Below are 16,243 nucleotides of genomic sequence, written 5' to 3' on the forward strand. Positions count from 1 at the left end.
GCAAAGTTAAGGTCAGAAAACTCATACCGAGAGGTTTAGCAAATGATGAGCTAGATTATGTGTCATTCAAAATAACGCTAGATTCTGATTTGAAATTCATTGCCATGAAACCTACGACATGGCCGATAGGAGTAAAGTTTCGTGAGTTTTAAAATCGACGTTTAGTGTGGAGACCTCTGACATAGTAATTTAATAAGTGAAAATAGGAGAAGAATTCAATATAACCTGATGCTTTATGTCACATTTAGCTGAGAATTGTGTTTTGTAAACGAAAGTATTTTGATGTTTGTGTTATGAATCACATTGCTTTTTTTGTTTCTGTTATTTTGTGTCAAATTAGGTAATAAGTTTTCAATTAAACCAACAAGGTTTGTTGAAATAGATCAATAATTAAATAAATAAATAAATAAATCGGAAGTACAGAAAATATTTCATAGGCGAAAATTTTTCCATTTAATTTTGTATAGGACATATTTTAGGCTAAAATAGTATTTATTGATTTTTAGTATGGGAAAAAGTCATAAACTTAGCTAAACACATTAAAATTTCCCCGATGGAATATTTTCAAACATTTTTTAGCCATAGTTCTGGCATTATGTGAAGAAAAATCCAAGGTACATGAAAGTTCGATAATAATCGAAATTTTGACACCGCGCGGATATACGTAAGGTGATTGAAAGGTGGAAGCAGCAATTCAATCAGTACGTGAATGGTGCGGAGAACGTTGGCACGGGTGACTTGGGCAACGGATGAATCGATATCAGTACAGTAGAACCAAATATCATGAGGACAGTTAAGGATCCCATTCATCAGCTCAAACTTAAAACAGCAGAATGGAATCGCAGTCGATCTCATTGAGAAGGAACCAGAAAATGTAACTATTTGTCTGCACCGGCTGATAGTCAGCATATGTGATACACAGAGCAATTACCGCACACTCAGCCGAATAACCTTAATATTTCCATAAGGCTCCTCTCTCCTCTTCTTGGCGTAACGTCCTCACTGGGACAAAGCCTGCTACTCAGCTTAGTGTTCTATGAGCACTTCCACAGTTATTAACTGAGAGCTTCCTCTGCCAATGACCATTTTGCATGTGTATATCGTGTGGCAGGCACGAAAATACTCTATGCCCAAGGAAGTCAAGGAAATTTCCTTTACGAAAAGATCCTGGACCGACCGGGAATCGAACCCGTCACCCTCAGCATGGTCATGCTGAATACCCGTGCGTTTACCGCCTCGGCTATATGGGTCCTATGAAATTTCCATAAGGCCCAACTTATGAAACGGCCTTAAAATAATTCATAATGATTCGGATGAATTTCATAAGGTCACGCTATGACGTAAAATCGTCTCACAGCTTGGCTTTTATGCATGTTTAGCAACATGGTATTCCCAAACGTCGGTAGCCGCACGCTATGTCCAAAGGGAAGTATTATGAAAATCGAATGTACCTCAAATGTTATTCCATAGAATCGTAGGTTTGGACCTCTAGTTTCAGAATCTGTGCGGTTTAAAATATTTCATCTTGGGTTTTTCGATTTTTTTTTTCAATTTGTTTGATTTTTTTTCCTATTTTCCCATACAAATGGCGAAAAAAGTCATTTCAGGGTTAATTTCATCCCATATAAAAATGTATGGAAAAAAAATCCAAGATGGATTATTTTAAATCGTACATATTCTGAATCTAGAGGTCCAAAAATACGGTTCTAGCGAATAAATTTTGAGGTACATTCACTTTTCATAATACTTCCCTTTGGACATAGCGTGTGCCGTGTAGATAAAACACGGGCTCGGTGATCCCGACGTTCATAAATCGAATCCAGTCTGCGTCATTTTAAGATTTTTTTGTTCTTTTCATAAGTCTACCTTATGAAATTGGTCATAGCAAGCACGATCAATTTTCATAAGGTATTCTTATGGCATCCATAAGAATTAGTTATAGCCAATTTTCATAAGGTATTTCGATGAAATTCGCTAGTTTTTTTCGCTGAGTGTAGGAGAGTGGCATACACCTAATTCTTTTTTTTTGCACAGGTGTGGTTTTTGAACCGATTCTCATGAAATTTTGTTCACATGTAGACCTATCTGTGTACGAAAAATTGGTTTGAAATTGACAGAAATAATCGAGTGTACGTGGGACCGCTCGTAACTGCATCTTATGGGTGCTTTCAACCGGCTGCCGTTATTTTTCGCTTTCCGTTCAATTTTTCGCCCCGCGTGTATATGAGCGTGTAACCTTACGAAAGCATTCTATAATTAAAACAAACATTTATGCTATAAATATTTCTGCAATAATAACAACCACCCCGCGCGGCAACCCCCTGCTTTCTCGCTTATTTGCGCTCGTGAGAATGTGTATGGATTTGCGCGCCGCCTTAGGATTATTAGAATGATTTGATCTTCTTTAAGCAAAAGACGGTTGCGGTGATGATGACGATGAGGGTGACGATCTTTGATAATTACAGAATAATTGTGGGAGTGGTGAGCAATATAAGTTATCTGCCAGACGTTTAGATGTTTTGGTGAAGATTAGTGTGCAATGTATTTGCTCGGTGTTACACACGTAAGGAACAGTTCATTAAAAACTGAATAAATAAAATGATTCATATGGTGGAAAGAAAAGTGTGAAAGATGTGAACAATTCGTGTTTGTCTTTGATAGATGACTTAACCCGCTGTTAATATGGGAAACATGCATGAGTCGAAATCGAGCAGCTTTTCAGCTAGACCATGTTGTCTGGATTCGATCTATGTGATAGTCCTGGATATTTGCGTACTGAGAATTCTACCATGAGCAAAAATCTGAAAGTGTGCAATGAAAAATCGATCGATCGATTGCCCGTTTAAGCTCTTTTTTGCCCTAATCATAGAATAGTGTCATAATCTTAATAAACGCGTATTTTTCTCTTGAAAATCTGAAAACCATAAAAGAATGTTATTACAAAAAATAAATAAATGAAAAAATAGTGAAATTTTCGTGTTCCTACACAGAGGGGTATTTCATTGTGAAACGTAAAAAAAAATCAAAATTTGTATGCGTAAGGAAACGTCTATACATTACATCCAACGTTTGGGGGAGAAGGGGGTCTAGAAAAGTGTGACAGTACGTGAATCAGATACAGGAAAATAGAGTGAAGAGGGGCTCCACAAATCCTGAAAATGATGGACGTAATTTATGCATCTTTCCTTACTTTTTTTTCTTTATTAAAGAGGCTTTCAGCCAGACGCTTGTTCACCTCTCTCTTTCCTTACTTGAATAAACTTGAATAAATTGTTGATGACTATATTGTCACCACCAATAAGCAATATTCCCATAATGGACAATACGCAGCATGTATTGTTCCAGAAAGGTATTACCTTGTTGAAATTTGAATATTTATTTTGACTAGTGTATATTAGGTAAGGTTGAAATCCTATGAATCATTCAACCCTATTATAAAGTATTTATCCGGTATTTTTTCAACGACTCATCAAAAGATTTTTCTAAAGAATCTTTCAAGCATTTCTTCAACGATTCTTTTGGGAGTTCCAACATGAATTCGTCTGAGGATTACTCAAAGATTTCTTTTTAATTTCCTCCAGATGTTCCTCAAAAAAAAAAAAAAACTCAAGGAAATTATCCGGCATCCCTCAAGCAAATACAGGATTCCAGGAATTTCACTATACATTCCTTCAGAGATTCTCCTAAGGTTTTCACCAGTAATTTTTCCAAGAAGTAATACTGTCAAGGACTCCATTTGGATTAGTTTCAAGGACTCATCTTAAAATTTCTCGAAATTTTTGTCTAGTAATTTCTCCAAGGAGTCTTCGAGCAATGTATCAAAGAATCCATCAAATCCTGTATGAATTTGTCTAAGGGAGCGGACCTGGTGTGATGGTTAGAAAACTTGACTATCACCCCGAGGACCTGGGATCGAATCCCACTCCCGACAAACTCGCAAAATGTGAGTTCTTCCTTTGGAAGGAAAGTAAAGCGTGGGATCCGAGATGAACTAGCCTAGGGCTAAAAATCTCGTTAATAAAGATAAAAAAATGTATAAGGATTAAACCTCGAATTCATTTAAACATTTAACAAAACATATCTCCGAGGCTAACGGGGTCTCCAGTTAGCCTAGTGGTTAAGGCTATGGATTGCCAATCCGGAGACGGCGGGTTTGATTCCCGTTCCGGTCGGGAAGATTTTCTCGACTCCCTGGGCATAGTGTATCATTGTCCTTGCCTCACAATATACAAATTCATACAATGGCAGGCAAAGACATAGATTCCTACGAAGATTTTTCTAAAGATTGCTGCAGAAATTTCTCTTAGAGTCTCTTTCAAGATCCCTCCAGGAATTCATTCTGAGATTTTTATCAGAATTTCTTCAATGACTTCTTCAAATTATTTTCCAGAGATTCCTCCATCTGAAAAATCCTCGGAGGATTTCTGCTGGAGTTCCTGTACGCACTAGGTAGTAGTTTCTTCAGCAATTTCTGTCTTCAAGGGTTACAGCAAAAAATAATTCATCCAGGAATTTTTCATACTCGTCAAGAAACTCCAGCCTGAATATGGCACAAATTTCCCAAATGGAGGAAAACCTCTAGTGCCTGGCTACTGATGCCACTCTGTAATAGTCCAGGAATTCCCCGAAGGATTTGACAAGGTTTTTTTTCAATTTCTTTTTCAGAAATTCAACAAGGATTATTCCACAAGATTTTCCTAGGAATTCTGTAAAGGTTGCCCCAAGCTATCGTTCACAGAATCCCTCAAACTTTTCTTCTAAAGATTCCTTCACTTTTTTACTGGTAACTGCAGGAACTCCAAATAATTTGAAATATAGAGTGTCTGTACCAATTACGCGTCTCGAGATGAACTAGCTTAGGGCTACAAATCTCGGCAACAAAATATGACACAAACTTTGAATAAGTGTTTCTTCAAATATATAATGAGAGAATCTGCTAATGTGGTCAATAAGGTCAATGATAGCTCTGCCTTCATACTTCGTAGGAATAATAAGGAAAAGAAACGCTAAGTAAAAGTTATGTGAGGTATCAGATAGTTTAATAAAGCTTTCAGGAAGAAACTTTAACAAAAGGTCGAAAGACTAAAGGTCACAGTGTGAAATTCGGATAAAAGGTCGAACCTATTTAAAAAAAACCCCAATTATTCCATCTAGCGGCGATGGCGCCTTTCTCGTGTCTTTGAAAACCCATTTCAACAAAACTTAAGTGATATGTTGAGGAATATCGCACTTTCATACGTTAAATAAAAATCCATTTCGTGGCACCAGGAATCATATCGTTTATATTAACTTTTTTTTAGTTTTTATTTCTGTGTGCATCACCGACCCAACGGTGACTCCCAAATCTCCCATCCTTTCCGTCTAACAAATACAGTGAGTTTTTTTTTAAACGCGGGGGATACGTACCGCGTAAAAAAACTCAGTTCAAAATACAAAAAACCGCGTAAAAAAAGTCTCACCATTTCTCGACGAATCATGCAAAAATACGATGATGAAATTTTTTTGTATGGAGTTTTCATTTACGCGGCCGCGTAAAAAAAAACTTGACTGTACCCTAGTCCGTGCGGCTTATGGGGATGCAGAGGTGCTCTCGGTCTTTAGTAGCACACTCTAACATTCCTGTCCCTTACCAACTGACTATTAGGACGTGGCTGGCGCCAATATTGATCAAAATGTATGAGCTGCTTGAATTGCACTTTGAGAATACGTGGAGTGTCCCAGCCCTTATTCATTTGGATCTCAGTGCAATTGATACCAGCTCAGATCAATCAGATTTGATCGATTGATTGATTTATTTCTGTGTATTTTAATCTAGGCCAATTCTGAATTTCATTGTTTAACTGGCTTTTGATTTTTTCGCCTCAAACTCTTAAGAAAAAGCCGCTATCTTGTAATTTGAGCCACAATTTTTTATCTAAGTCCGCAATCTCGGGTATTCTGGTCGCTATTTTTGGACTCCAGAGTTCTTCCCCATACCTGATATGCCCATATAGCATGGTTTTAGGGTCCAAAAACTCCACCATCATGAATTTGGAGTCACCATGTTGAATTTTATGCCGCTATCTTGGATATTTTGGTCGTCATTTTTGGACTCCACATATCTTCCCCTCACCAATATATCCATATGATTTTGGGGCCTAAAACTCCATTAAACATCCGCCATCTTGAATTTGGAACTGACATCCCGGATATTCTGGTCGCAATTTTTCGACTCCGGATATCTTTCTCATACGTAATATATCCATATTTCATGATTTTAGGGCCTACATTTCATTAAACAGCCGCCACCTTGAGTTTGGAGCCGCTATGTTGGACTTCATGCCATCGTATTGGATATTTTGGTCGTCATTTTTGGATTCCAGACATCTTCCTATTACCAATATACCCATTTAGCATAGTTTTAGTGCCTTAAACTCCATTAAACAGCTGCCATCTTGAATTTTGAGCCGCCATCTTGGATTTAAGGTGGCCATCATGGATACTCTGGTCGCATTTTTTTAACTCCGAACATCTTCCTCACACCAAATATACCTATATTGCATGGTTTTAAGGCCTTAAACTCCAATAAACAGCCGCCATATTGAATTTGGAGCCGCCATCTTGGATTCTATACCGCCATCTTGGGTATTCTGATTGCCATTTTTGGACTCCAGGTTTCACCATACTAAATATACCCATATTGCATGGTTTTAGAGCCTATAATTCTATTAAATAGCCGCCATCTTTAATTTGGAGGCTCCATCTTGAAAATTACGCTGCCATCTTGAATTTGGGCCAACATCGTGAAATTTCTGGTCTGCAGTGTTAATTTCTGCATAGAATTCGTCAACCATGCTAAAGGTTACACAAATCGCCGCAGTTTGATGGGGCTTGGTTCAATTTTATTTACGGCCAGTTCTACCGGTGCTGGTCCGGATCACTGGAATGGCCATAACTCTGAAACGCCTTGACCGATCCGGACCATTTTTATTAGCAAGTAATGCGGTAAAATTCCGGTTTAATTCGAGCTATGATCCGAAAAATGGGCCAATGGGAAGTGCCTTAAAAGTGAGTGAACTTTTTTGCGCACAGACATACATACATACACATACAGACATCATCTCAATCAGTAAGCGCAAGCTTCTGGCTAGTGTTGCTACGTCTATACTTAGGTATGGCGGCCCGGCGTGGGGCACTGCGCTAAGTACTAAATGCTACCGAAGGAAGCTGAAAAGTACTTACAAGCTTATGTGCCTGAGGGTTGCGAGCGCATACCGTACCGTGTCATACGACGCTCTCTGCGTCATTACTGGTATGGTGCCTATCAGCATTCTTATCAGTGAGGACATGGAGTGCTTCGAAATGCGCGGCACAAGAGGCATACGCAGGACTGTCAGGATGGCCTCTATGGTCAAATGGCAGCGCGCGTGTTACATTCCACCTGACACAGGTCCTTTCAGGTCATGGTTGCTTCCAACAGTATCTACACCGTTTCGGGCATGCGGATTCTCCCGAAGTGGAGTCCTTCCCCGTTTAGTGGAAACGGCAGAACAAGTTTTGTTCGTGTGCCCGCGTTTTCGCACAATGCATGACCGCATGCTTGCCACATGCGGGGAGGACACAACTCCGGGCAATATGGTCCAGAGCATGTGTAGGGATGAGTTAGGGCTGGAACGCCGTTTCAACGGCTATCACCCATATCGTCTGCGAGCTACAGAGGAGGTGGCGCGTCGACTCGGAGAAGGGCTAGTTCAGATACAGTACAAGAGGTGGTCCAGGGGTTCAGAGTCGGCTTCGTAGGTCATACCGGTGCCCTGTGGTGGCTGCGGAGAGGAAGTCTCGGTTGCGGTGCTGTCGTAGCATCGGTCTAGTGGGTTAGATCCGAGCCCGCGGTTGGAAAGGGGTCCCCGGCAAGGGTCGGGGCAGGTGGAGACCCTGCTGTCAGCAACCTTCTGGTGCAGCTGATAGGGCCTGGAGGGTAGTGGTGATACCCTTGCCTTCAGCAGGTCAGATCGGGTTGCACGTGGGATGCAGTTCTTGATGTCTGCCAAGCAGTTGGGCGCGGTCGGGGTTGACCCTGCTCGCCTTCCGTGGGCAAAGGGAGTGATGAGGACCACTCGGAAAACTGGCTAAGTGCCAGCATGCTACCGTGATGGACTCTCCAAAGCGAGTCATCGATGTTCGTTGCTGCAGGCTACGGAGCTAGCCTTGATGGTACGATGTGCACTAGCCCCTCTCTGAAGCAAAGCCTTCTTGGTAGTTCCGGAGAGACGAAGGGTTTGGCGACCATAGGAATGTGTTTTAGTGGGTCGAGGGGAGAGTAGTCCTGGCTTTTACTATTGTTGTAGAAGACGGCCTCAACCTCCCACTACCCTAACCTTCCTGTTAGGGTGTCTGTTGAGCAGATTTTCCCCTCTATGGTTAAGAAAGAAAAAAAAAAGACATCATCTCAACTCGTCGAACAGAGTTGATTGGTACATGTGACTTGACCTTGGGCCTTTTATCGAAAATTCGTTTTTTTTTGAGTGAACATATAGCCTTTCAGTACCCTTGGGTGTACGAGAAAGGGAAAAAGATGAATTTCCCTGGAGACAATAAACGGCCGCAAGCTCAAAAGTTCAAAAGGGCATCCTTTTGGGGCGATTGTCGTTTGTACGTTTATCCCTAAAACTCCGAAAATATCAGGGTACTTCAGGGGCATCCGGGAGATCGGGGATTTTAATGAGACTCTCGAATTTTTTATTAGAGCTTCATGAGAGTTTTCTGGTGGGTTTCAAGGCGCTTCAGTCGATTTCAAAAAACTCCAATGGGCGTCAAGGGGGTGTCAATAGAATTTAGGAAAAGCCTACGGAGGTTTCAGGGGGGTTAAAGGCGTTTTAATGTTTCAGGGGCTTCAATAGAGTTCAAAGGGAGTTTATGGACTTCTTGGGGAGTTTTATGAGAGGTCTCAAGGGATATCAAGGGGTTTCTGAAGAACTTTAGTAGAGTTAAAGGTTAGCCTGCGGGGAGGGGAATTCTGAGGACTTTCGATGCATGCTAAGCCGTTTCAGTGGATTCCAGGAGGTTTCATGGGGCTTCTGAGGGTTGGGTAGGGGCAGAGCGCCGGTAGGGGTTGAGTTTGGTTTCTAGTGGGCTGCGTCCAGTAAAACTTAAGACATGTCTACTAGCGTGGTTCAAAAAATCGTTTTTGCTCCACACCGCTTATTCGATTCGTAACCAGATTCTAAGCCTTCTCCCAAAAAATGAGCTGATTTTGTTGAAAATTGAGAGTGCACAAGCCCTTCAAAGTTTGTATGGGAATTACTATGGGAAAAGGACGTTTTTCATTCAATTGACCGTAGTATTTCCCCAAGTACCCTGGAGTGTTAGTTGACCCTTGGTAGTCCTAAGCAACTCTATCAGCTACAACTTTGCCGAAGACCACATTCAAATCGGACGCCACATTATTTAGTTATCGATTTTTATCCAACTGCAGAAACTTTAACCGTGATGGTTCAGCTTCCCAGCAGGCAACATTGCTGCACATGGCGCCAAAGATAGCACACATAAATCATGGCTACTATGTTTCAAGGCAAATTGCAGTGATGCCCATCGAATAGTGTAATCATCATGATCAAAGATTTTCATTCTGGATAAAATCGGTCACTAATTAATGAGGCGTCCGATTTGAATGTGGTCTTCGGCAAAGTTGTATCTGATAGAGTAGCCTAGGAGAACCAAGGGTCAATTAACACTCCAGGGTACTTGGGGAAATACTACGGTCAATTGAATGAAAAACATTCTTTTCCCATAGTAATTTCCATACAAACTTTGAAGGGCTTGTGCACTCTCAATTTTCAACCAAATCCGCTCATTTTTTGGGAGAAGGTTTAGAATCTGGTTACGAATCGAATAAGTGGTGTGGAACCAAAACGATTTTTTGAACCACGCTAATGTGTACGGTGCACTATGGGGCGGCTCCATACAAACAGGTGGCCAAAAATATTTTCGCGTCAATTTTATAATGTCTTGCTCCTATTCGTAGGGTTTATGACTGAAAAATATGAAAAACATGTTGAACAGGTTGTTTCAACACGACAGTTTCAAACAGCATGAAATTACAAGGGTATTGCATACTTTTAGGCGTTTAAGGATTTCTGTTCCTAATTACAAAATGGTTTCCAATTCGTAAAAACACGCTTCGCTAAGAGATGATAGACCAGATTCAGACTGCACTATGATTGATCTACTGATAAAAGTGGCCTTGACGACCAAATGTTTCCTCAGAGCTATTTAATGGCCAATAGGGTGATTTTATGTAGCAATATCTCAATCATCGCCGACAACATGATTGGAATTGCAGAATAGCAGCTAGTAGCAGCCAAATTTGATTTCAATGCCTCCCAGGGATCCTAAACAAAGACATAGAAGTAGTCCCGAAGCGAAACTCAGCGAAACTTTTTTTGTATGGAACGGTTTGTATGGGAAAATGTTTAATTTTTTGATGTGGCATCATTTAATAGTTTTACAATCAACATTTCTACGTCTGATGCGTCATTCGAAAGGTTTATAAGCAAACTTTTAGAAACTACTTTAAAAGTTTGACATTTTTCATTTATGCCAAAGATATGCTAAGTTGCACATTTCAATAACACTAATTTACAGCACTTTTGAACTCGGTAAGCTGATGATCATTTTTGGTTTACAATCATGCCCTGAGTTCGAAAACGCGAAAGAAAAAAATTACAGTAGAGCGGATATTTTTTCGACTTTCCATACAAGGTTGATGATTTGAAATTGATTTTTGTTCTATTTTTAAGCAAAGTCGCTCACTTCAAACACCTCATTCTCCGTAATCAATGCTCCGATTGAGCTGAAATTTTTATGGTAACTCGCCTACATATGATATGTCGAATAAACGTCGAGAAAGAATTTTTAAGTTGGTTTTTTCTTATAGAAAAAAATACATTTCTTTAAAAAATTTTGGGAATTTTGCTAAAATTTAAGAAGATTGTCCCTAAAACTCGTCAATATCTTGAATTTCACCAATCTGACGCAAAACCTGTATTCAGATGATCGAATGGTATTGTATTCAGCTATTAATTTATGAAAAAAGATTTAAAATTGGTTGAACAAAACGCAATATATTTGAATTTTAGTAAATTACATATTTTGAAAAGTTGCAAAACTCGATATTGAGCTAAAACTCAAAAACTGTTCTACTTAAAATTTTTTGAAGGTAGGTTTCGAAATCAGCACTAAATTGTGCTTCAAAAATTTTGGTCGTTGACAGAAGTTCACGACTTTCGTTTTATTTTGTAAACTTGTGTAATTTTACCAAAAACTGGCAAAGGTCTCATTCTGCTGCCAATATCTCGATAAGTATAGGGATTAGCTAACTAATATTCTAGGGTTTACTGGTCGAAGTGGTCTACTTCCAACTACCGAATCTGAATCTCAAATTGAATAAAGTCAATTTTCGATTTTTGGCCACCTGAATCCCCTTAGTGCGGTGGCCTCAGAAAAGTGTTCTGAGTGGTTTGTGGCTGTTTATAAACCACGTAGACTAAATTTCGGTAATCGCAGACGCCCCTCTCCCTCGTAAACCTTTATCCATACAAAAAAAAAACAAAATTTGTATGGAGCGTAGACTTTGGCCCCCTCTCCTCAAAAAGTCTACGTGGTTTATGAGCAGCTTCTTTAAGACTTTAGGGTAGTTTAAGATTTTATGAGATCTCAGGTGGCTTTAGGGCTTCACGAGGGTTCAGTGGTGTTCGAAGGAAATCTACGGGGTCTCAATATATCATCTGAGGTGTTCAAAGGTTTTCAAAGCGTTTCAAAACGTTTCAAGGTCTTTCGAGAGGTTTCAAGGGCCCTACCGAGATGAACTTGCCTAGGGTTAAAAATCTCATTAATACAGACAAAAAAAATGGTTTCAGAGGCATAAAATAATTGAAAAAAAAGCCATGAAATGATAACGAAATTGACCCTGCATCGGAACCCTATGTCCAACTGCCTCAAGTCAGAGATAAAAGATTAAAAATAATTCATCATGTTTCCTATTTTCAAGATCATTTTCGGCTACAACAAATCCGAGACCTATTACTATCAACAAAGTATGCAATGTAATAAGGACCAAAGTGCGTTCCTTTAATTACTAATAAATGCTACCGTCAAGGCACCATTCACCGTGGATCTAAGACGATTCGGGGCAAATAAGGGCTGTCATTTGATACTAGTCTTATAAACATTGTTGGTGCCGCTTTTAATTGCCTTCATTATAGGTTAAAATTAAAGCAATATCCACAGAAGTAAAAAATTTTTCACAAAATTTGGTGATATAGTACAATTAGTAAAGGGTAGTAGGGTCGCCTAATTCCGTGGTAGGTCACCATTCACCGTGGTAGTAGGGACCCATTCACCGTGTATGAGAAATTTTATTCTACTTTGTTTAAAAATGATCAAAACAACCCAGCCAAGGGAATTTTCTTCGTTTAAATTCATTTCAAGTAATAACTTGCAAGATTTTATTAGAAAAACGAATGTTCAAATTTTCGATTTTTTCTAGATATATGGGACAATATGGGGCACGGTGAATGGATACCATTAATTTTTAGGGTACCCATTCACCGTGCCTTTTTGTTTCAATTAAAAAGTACGAGTAATCGTACTTTCTTGTTAAACTTACTTCGGTAATGCAAAATACATACCTAATATGTGAATTTAATTGCTTCTTGGTGGAATAAAAACGTTACTACATTTAGTTTACCGCTTAAATCACCTTAGCGCAGTTTTCGTTTTTCCACTATGAATGCAGTGAACGAGCAGAAACCCGCTTCATGTAAACACACTTTAGTGTCAAAATGATACTTTTAAATGTTTCTAATGAGCGTTTTGACATGGTAACAATACATTAGTGTTGTATTGGTGAAATTGAAGGGAAATTGTCATATCATTCAATCATAATATGGAAATAATGAAAAAATATTCGAAGGCACACGGTGAATGGAGCCCCCACGGTGAATGGCGCCTTGACGGTACCACCAGGTGGAAGTTCGGTTTGGTAGATCTTTCACCGTAACGTGACACAAACAGTTGATCTACCCACGCAACGAGCTTCTTTTGAACCACCTCAACCATTAATCCTACGTATGACACTTTGGATGGGGGTTCCCTGTTTGGAGGAATTTACTTCCGAACATTTACTATCCAACATTGGCATCAGCTAGAGTTAACCCTCGAGCAGTCGCGCCGAGGGCCACCCTCAATGACACCGCGCCCATGCTGTGTACCACAAGCGTGCTTTTTTTTTAAGTCCCCCAAAAGCTCTGAATACAATGAACTTCCATTTAGGTTATAGGTACAGTTTCTTACCGATTTTGACAACACGAGGGGAATTTTGGGGTGTTGCCATCAAGTTACCATAGGAAAAAATTAAGATCGAAATTCAACGCGCTCATTTCTTTCTTGTACCATTTCAATCTGTATATTATCGTTGTCTTTTTTCCCCTTTTTCCAGATCACCCACATCTGCAGATCTTCATCACCTCGCACCCGAGGACCGTCTTTCCCACAGTAAGAGCACCCCACCCGTCGGCAAAGCTGATCACGCCCAAACGGTCGAGGTGCGTGGTGAGCCTCGTGATCTCCTCCCTCTCTCGCTCTCGCTCTCTCTCTTTCGTGCTGTAGTGCCATAGAAAAGCCGTCAAAATAGGTGCCATGGGGAAAGACTACTACAAAACTTTGGGCATACCCAAAGGGTCGACGGACGAGGACATCAAGAAGGCCTACCGGAAGCTAGCACTCAAATTCCACCCGGACAAAAACAAAAGTCCGGGCGCGGAGGAAAAATTCAAAGAAGTGGCGGAAGCGTACGAGGTGCTATCCGACAAGAAGAAGCGGGAACTGTACGATAAGTACGGCGAAGACGGACTGAAAGGAAGTATGGACGCTATCTGGGTTCCGATCTGAAGTCAGTGTTGATTAAATGGGTTGGTCTCTCTTTTTCTTTCATTTCAGGGGCATCCAATGGCACGACAAATTCGTCACAGAACTTCACATATGAATTCCACGGTGATCCGCGGGCAACTTTCGCACAGTTCTTCGGTTCCAGCAACCCGTTTGCGTCGTTTTTCGATATGCACAATGACAGTATGTTCAACGACAGTTTATTCAATGATGATGAATTTTTCACATCCTTTGGAGGACTGGGGAATCGCCACGGGTTGGGAGGAGCGTTCAGGTGAGTGTGCTCGTTGATCTAAGACACATTACCAAATTATAAGACGTCCATCACTTCTCCCAATTCCAGATCACACTCATTCAACGTGCACTCACCGCTCAAGAAAGAAAAGGTGCAGGATCCACCGATCGAGCACGACCTGTACGTGACGCTGGAGGAGATCTACCATGGCTGTGTTAAGAAAATGAAAATTTCCCGGAGGGTACTGCAGCCGGACGGTACCTCCAAGAAGGAAGACAAATACGTCAGTATATCGATCAAACCGGGCTGGAAGTCCGGCACCAAGGTGACCTTCCAGAAGGAGGGCGACCAATCGAAAGGGAAAATACCTGCCGATATAGTGTTTATAATCCGTGACAAGCCGCACGTTTGGTTCCGGCGGGAAGGCAGCGACCTGCGGTACACGGCGAGGTTAACGTTAAAACAGGTAAGCGGATAAGTTGGAGGAGAGCTCTCTGGAAAAGGCTTGGACCACCTGCAAGTTGTAGAACCGGTCGGGTCGGGGCATACCTACCTGCCTCCTGAGCTGAGAGGAGTGCGTGTTGTGTGCACTTTGTTCGATTTGGTTGGGTGGCCTCAATTAGGCATGAAACGATTCGCATAAATCTAGTCACCTCATTTTAATGAGACACATGTGAACACAAGATCGAGGCGCGAACGCCCGCTCTTCTTTGGTGGCTGCGGCTGTAGCACACAGAGGTGTTACCTGCACATGTAGGGGTGGAGATTGAGAATTTTTATTGGATGATATCTGTTGATTGTGGAAGAAACTTTTGGGTATTATCTTTAACGAGCTGACCCTATGGAAAGTGCGGCATACCAATAATCGCACTTCATAGCTTTGGTTTTGTTTGCTGCATATTTAACACAGACATTTTGAAAGAAGATCAATTCAATTAAATTTATTCTTCCCAGAGATTCTTTTAATAAAATACGGGCAATTAGTGCCAAGTAACTTTAGTTTTTCTTTCTTATGATTCTTGTTGTTCCATTTTCAGTGATTTTTGGTTTGGTTTGGTTTTGGACGGAACTTAGTCGTCTAGATATAATTTTTAATCTGGAGACTACTACATCTGTTCAGCATGGTGCTCCCAATTTTATCCGACTCTGGACGGAAAAAAGTACGGATACAGTTAATGCCGTGACTTAAGAAATATTTTCAAGGATTCTTTAGGAATTTTCTCCATGGCATCATTCATATATTTCCTCAATAATTTCTCCTGAAATTTCTCCAAGTAAATTTGTAGGTTGAAAACATTTCTAGGAATTCCCTCCAAGAGTTTTCCAAGGAGTTTCTTTAAGAATTTTTCTGGATTTTTTCAGATATTCCTCTAAAGATTCATTCAAGAGCTCTTCCTGAAATTTGTAACGTTTTATAGGGATTTTACTGGGGATTTCTTCAGCAATTTCTTCAGAGATACTTTCAGAACTTACTACTTGTTGTAATTTTGATTTTTTTTTTCAAGGATTTCTTTTAAAATACATATTTCCAAAGACTTTTTCAGCTTTTTTTAAAGCTTCTTCGATGGAGTTTTTCAATAATTTGTCTAAATATTTCTGCAGAGATTTTTTCATAAATTCTTCCTAGGCCTTCAATTTCTAGAGAAATTATTTCGAGGATTCCTGTAGAAATCTCTACTAAGCATATTTATTTTAGAAAATGCTACTGCGGTTTCGTCAGGAATCTGATGGGATTCCTTGAGAGATCCATAGAGTAGAGACATTGTTTCAGATTTTCATCCAGGGATTTCTCATAAGTACTTCCAGAAATTGCACATAAAATATTAGAAGAATCCCTGAAGAACATTCTAAGCAGGATCCAGTGGGATTGTTAGAAAGAATCACTTAAAAATGCTGTTAATATGTGTCTTCGGAAATTTCCAGAATTTTTTTTTTCAAAATATGGTGGGGGATTCCTAGACAACAATTGCTGAAGCAATTTCTGAAGCTATCTCTGCCGGAAATTTTTGGGTGAGTACATATAAAAAAATGGAAGTAATTCCAAGGATGCAGACATTTTCGGCAAACTGATGCACTGGTGGA

At 40.1% G+C, this 16,243-nt stretch overlaps 1 protein-coding gene across 1 annotated transcript in view; it reads left to right on the top strand.

Annotated features, from left to right (window-relative positions):
• LOC115253617 (dnaJ protein homolog 1) overlaps positions 1–16,243 on the top strand; it is a 306,072-nt gene that overhangs the window by 230,293 nt on the left and 59,536 nt on the right. The window contains exons 4-6 of the mRNA XM_062850573.1: positions 13,478–13,900; positions 13,978–14,200; positions 14,270–14,627. Of these exons, the coding sequence (XP_062706557.1) occupies positions 13,678–13,900; positions 13,978–14,200; positions 14,270–14,627 (804 nt within the window). The 5' untranslated portion in view covers positions 13,478–13,677. The remainder of the gene's footprint in view (positions 1–13,477; positions 13,901–13,977; positions 14,201–14,269; positions 14,628–16,243) is intronic.

This window comes from Aedes albopictus, chromosome 2, assembly GCF_035046485.1.
Source record: "Aedes albopictus strain Foshan chromosome 2, AalbF5, whole genome shotgun sequence".
Taxonomy (NCBI): Eukaryota; Metazoa; Arthropoda; class Insecta; order Diptera; family Culicidae; genus Aedes; species Aedes albopictus.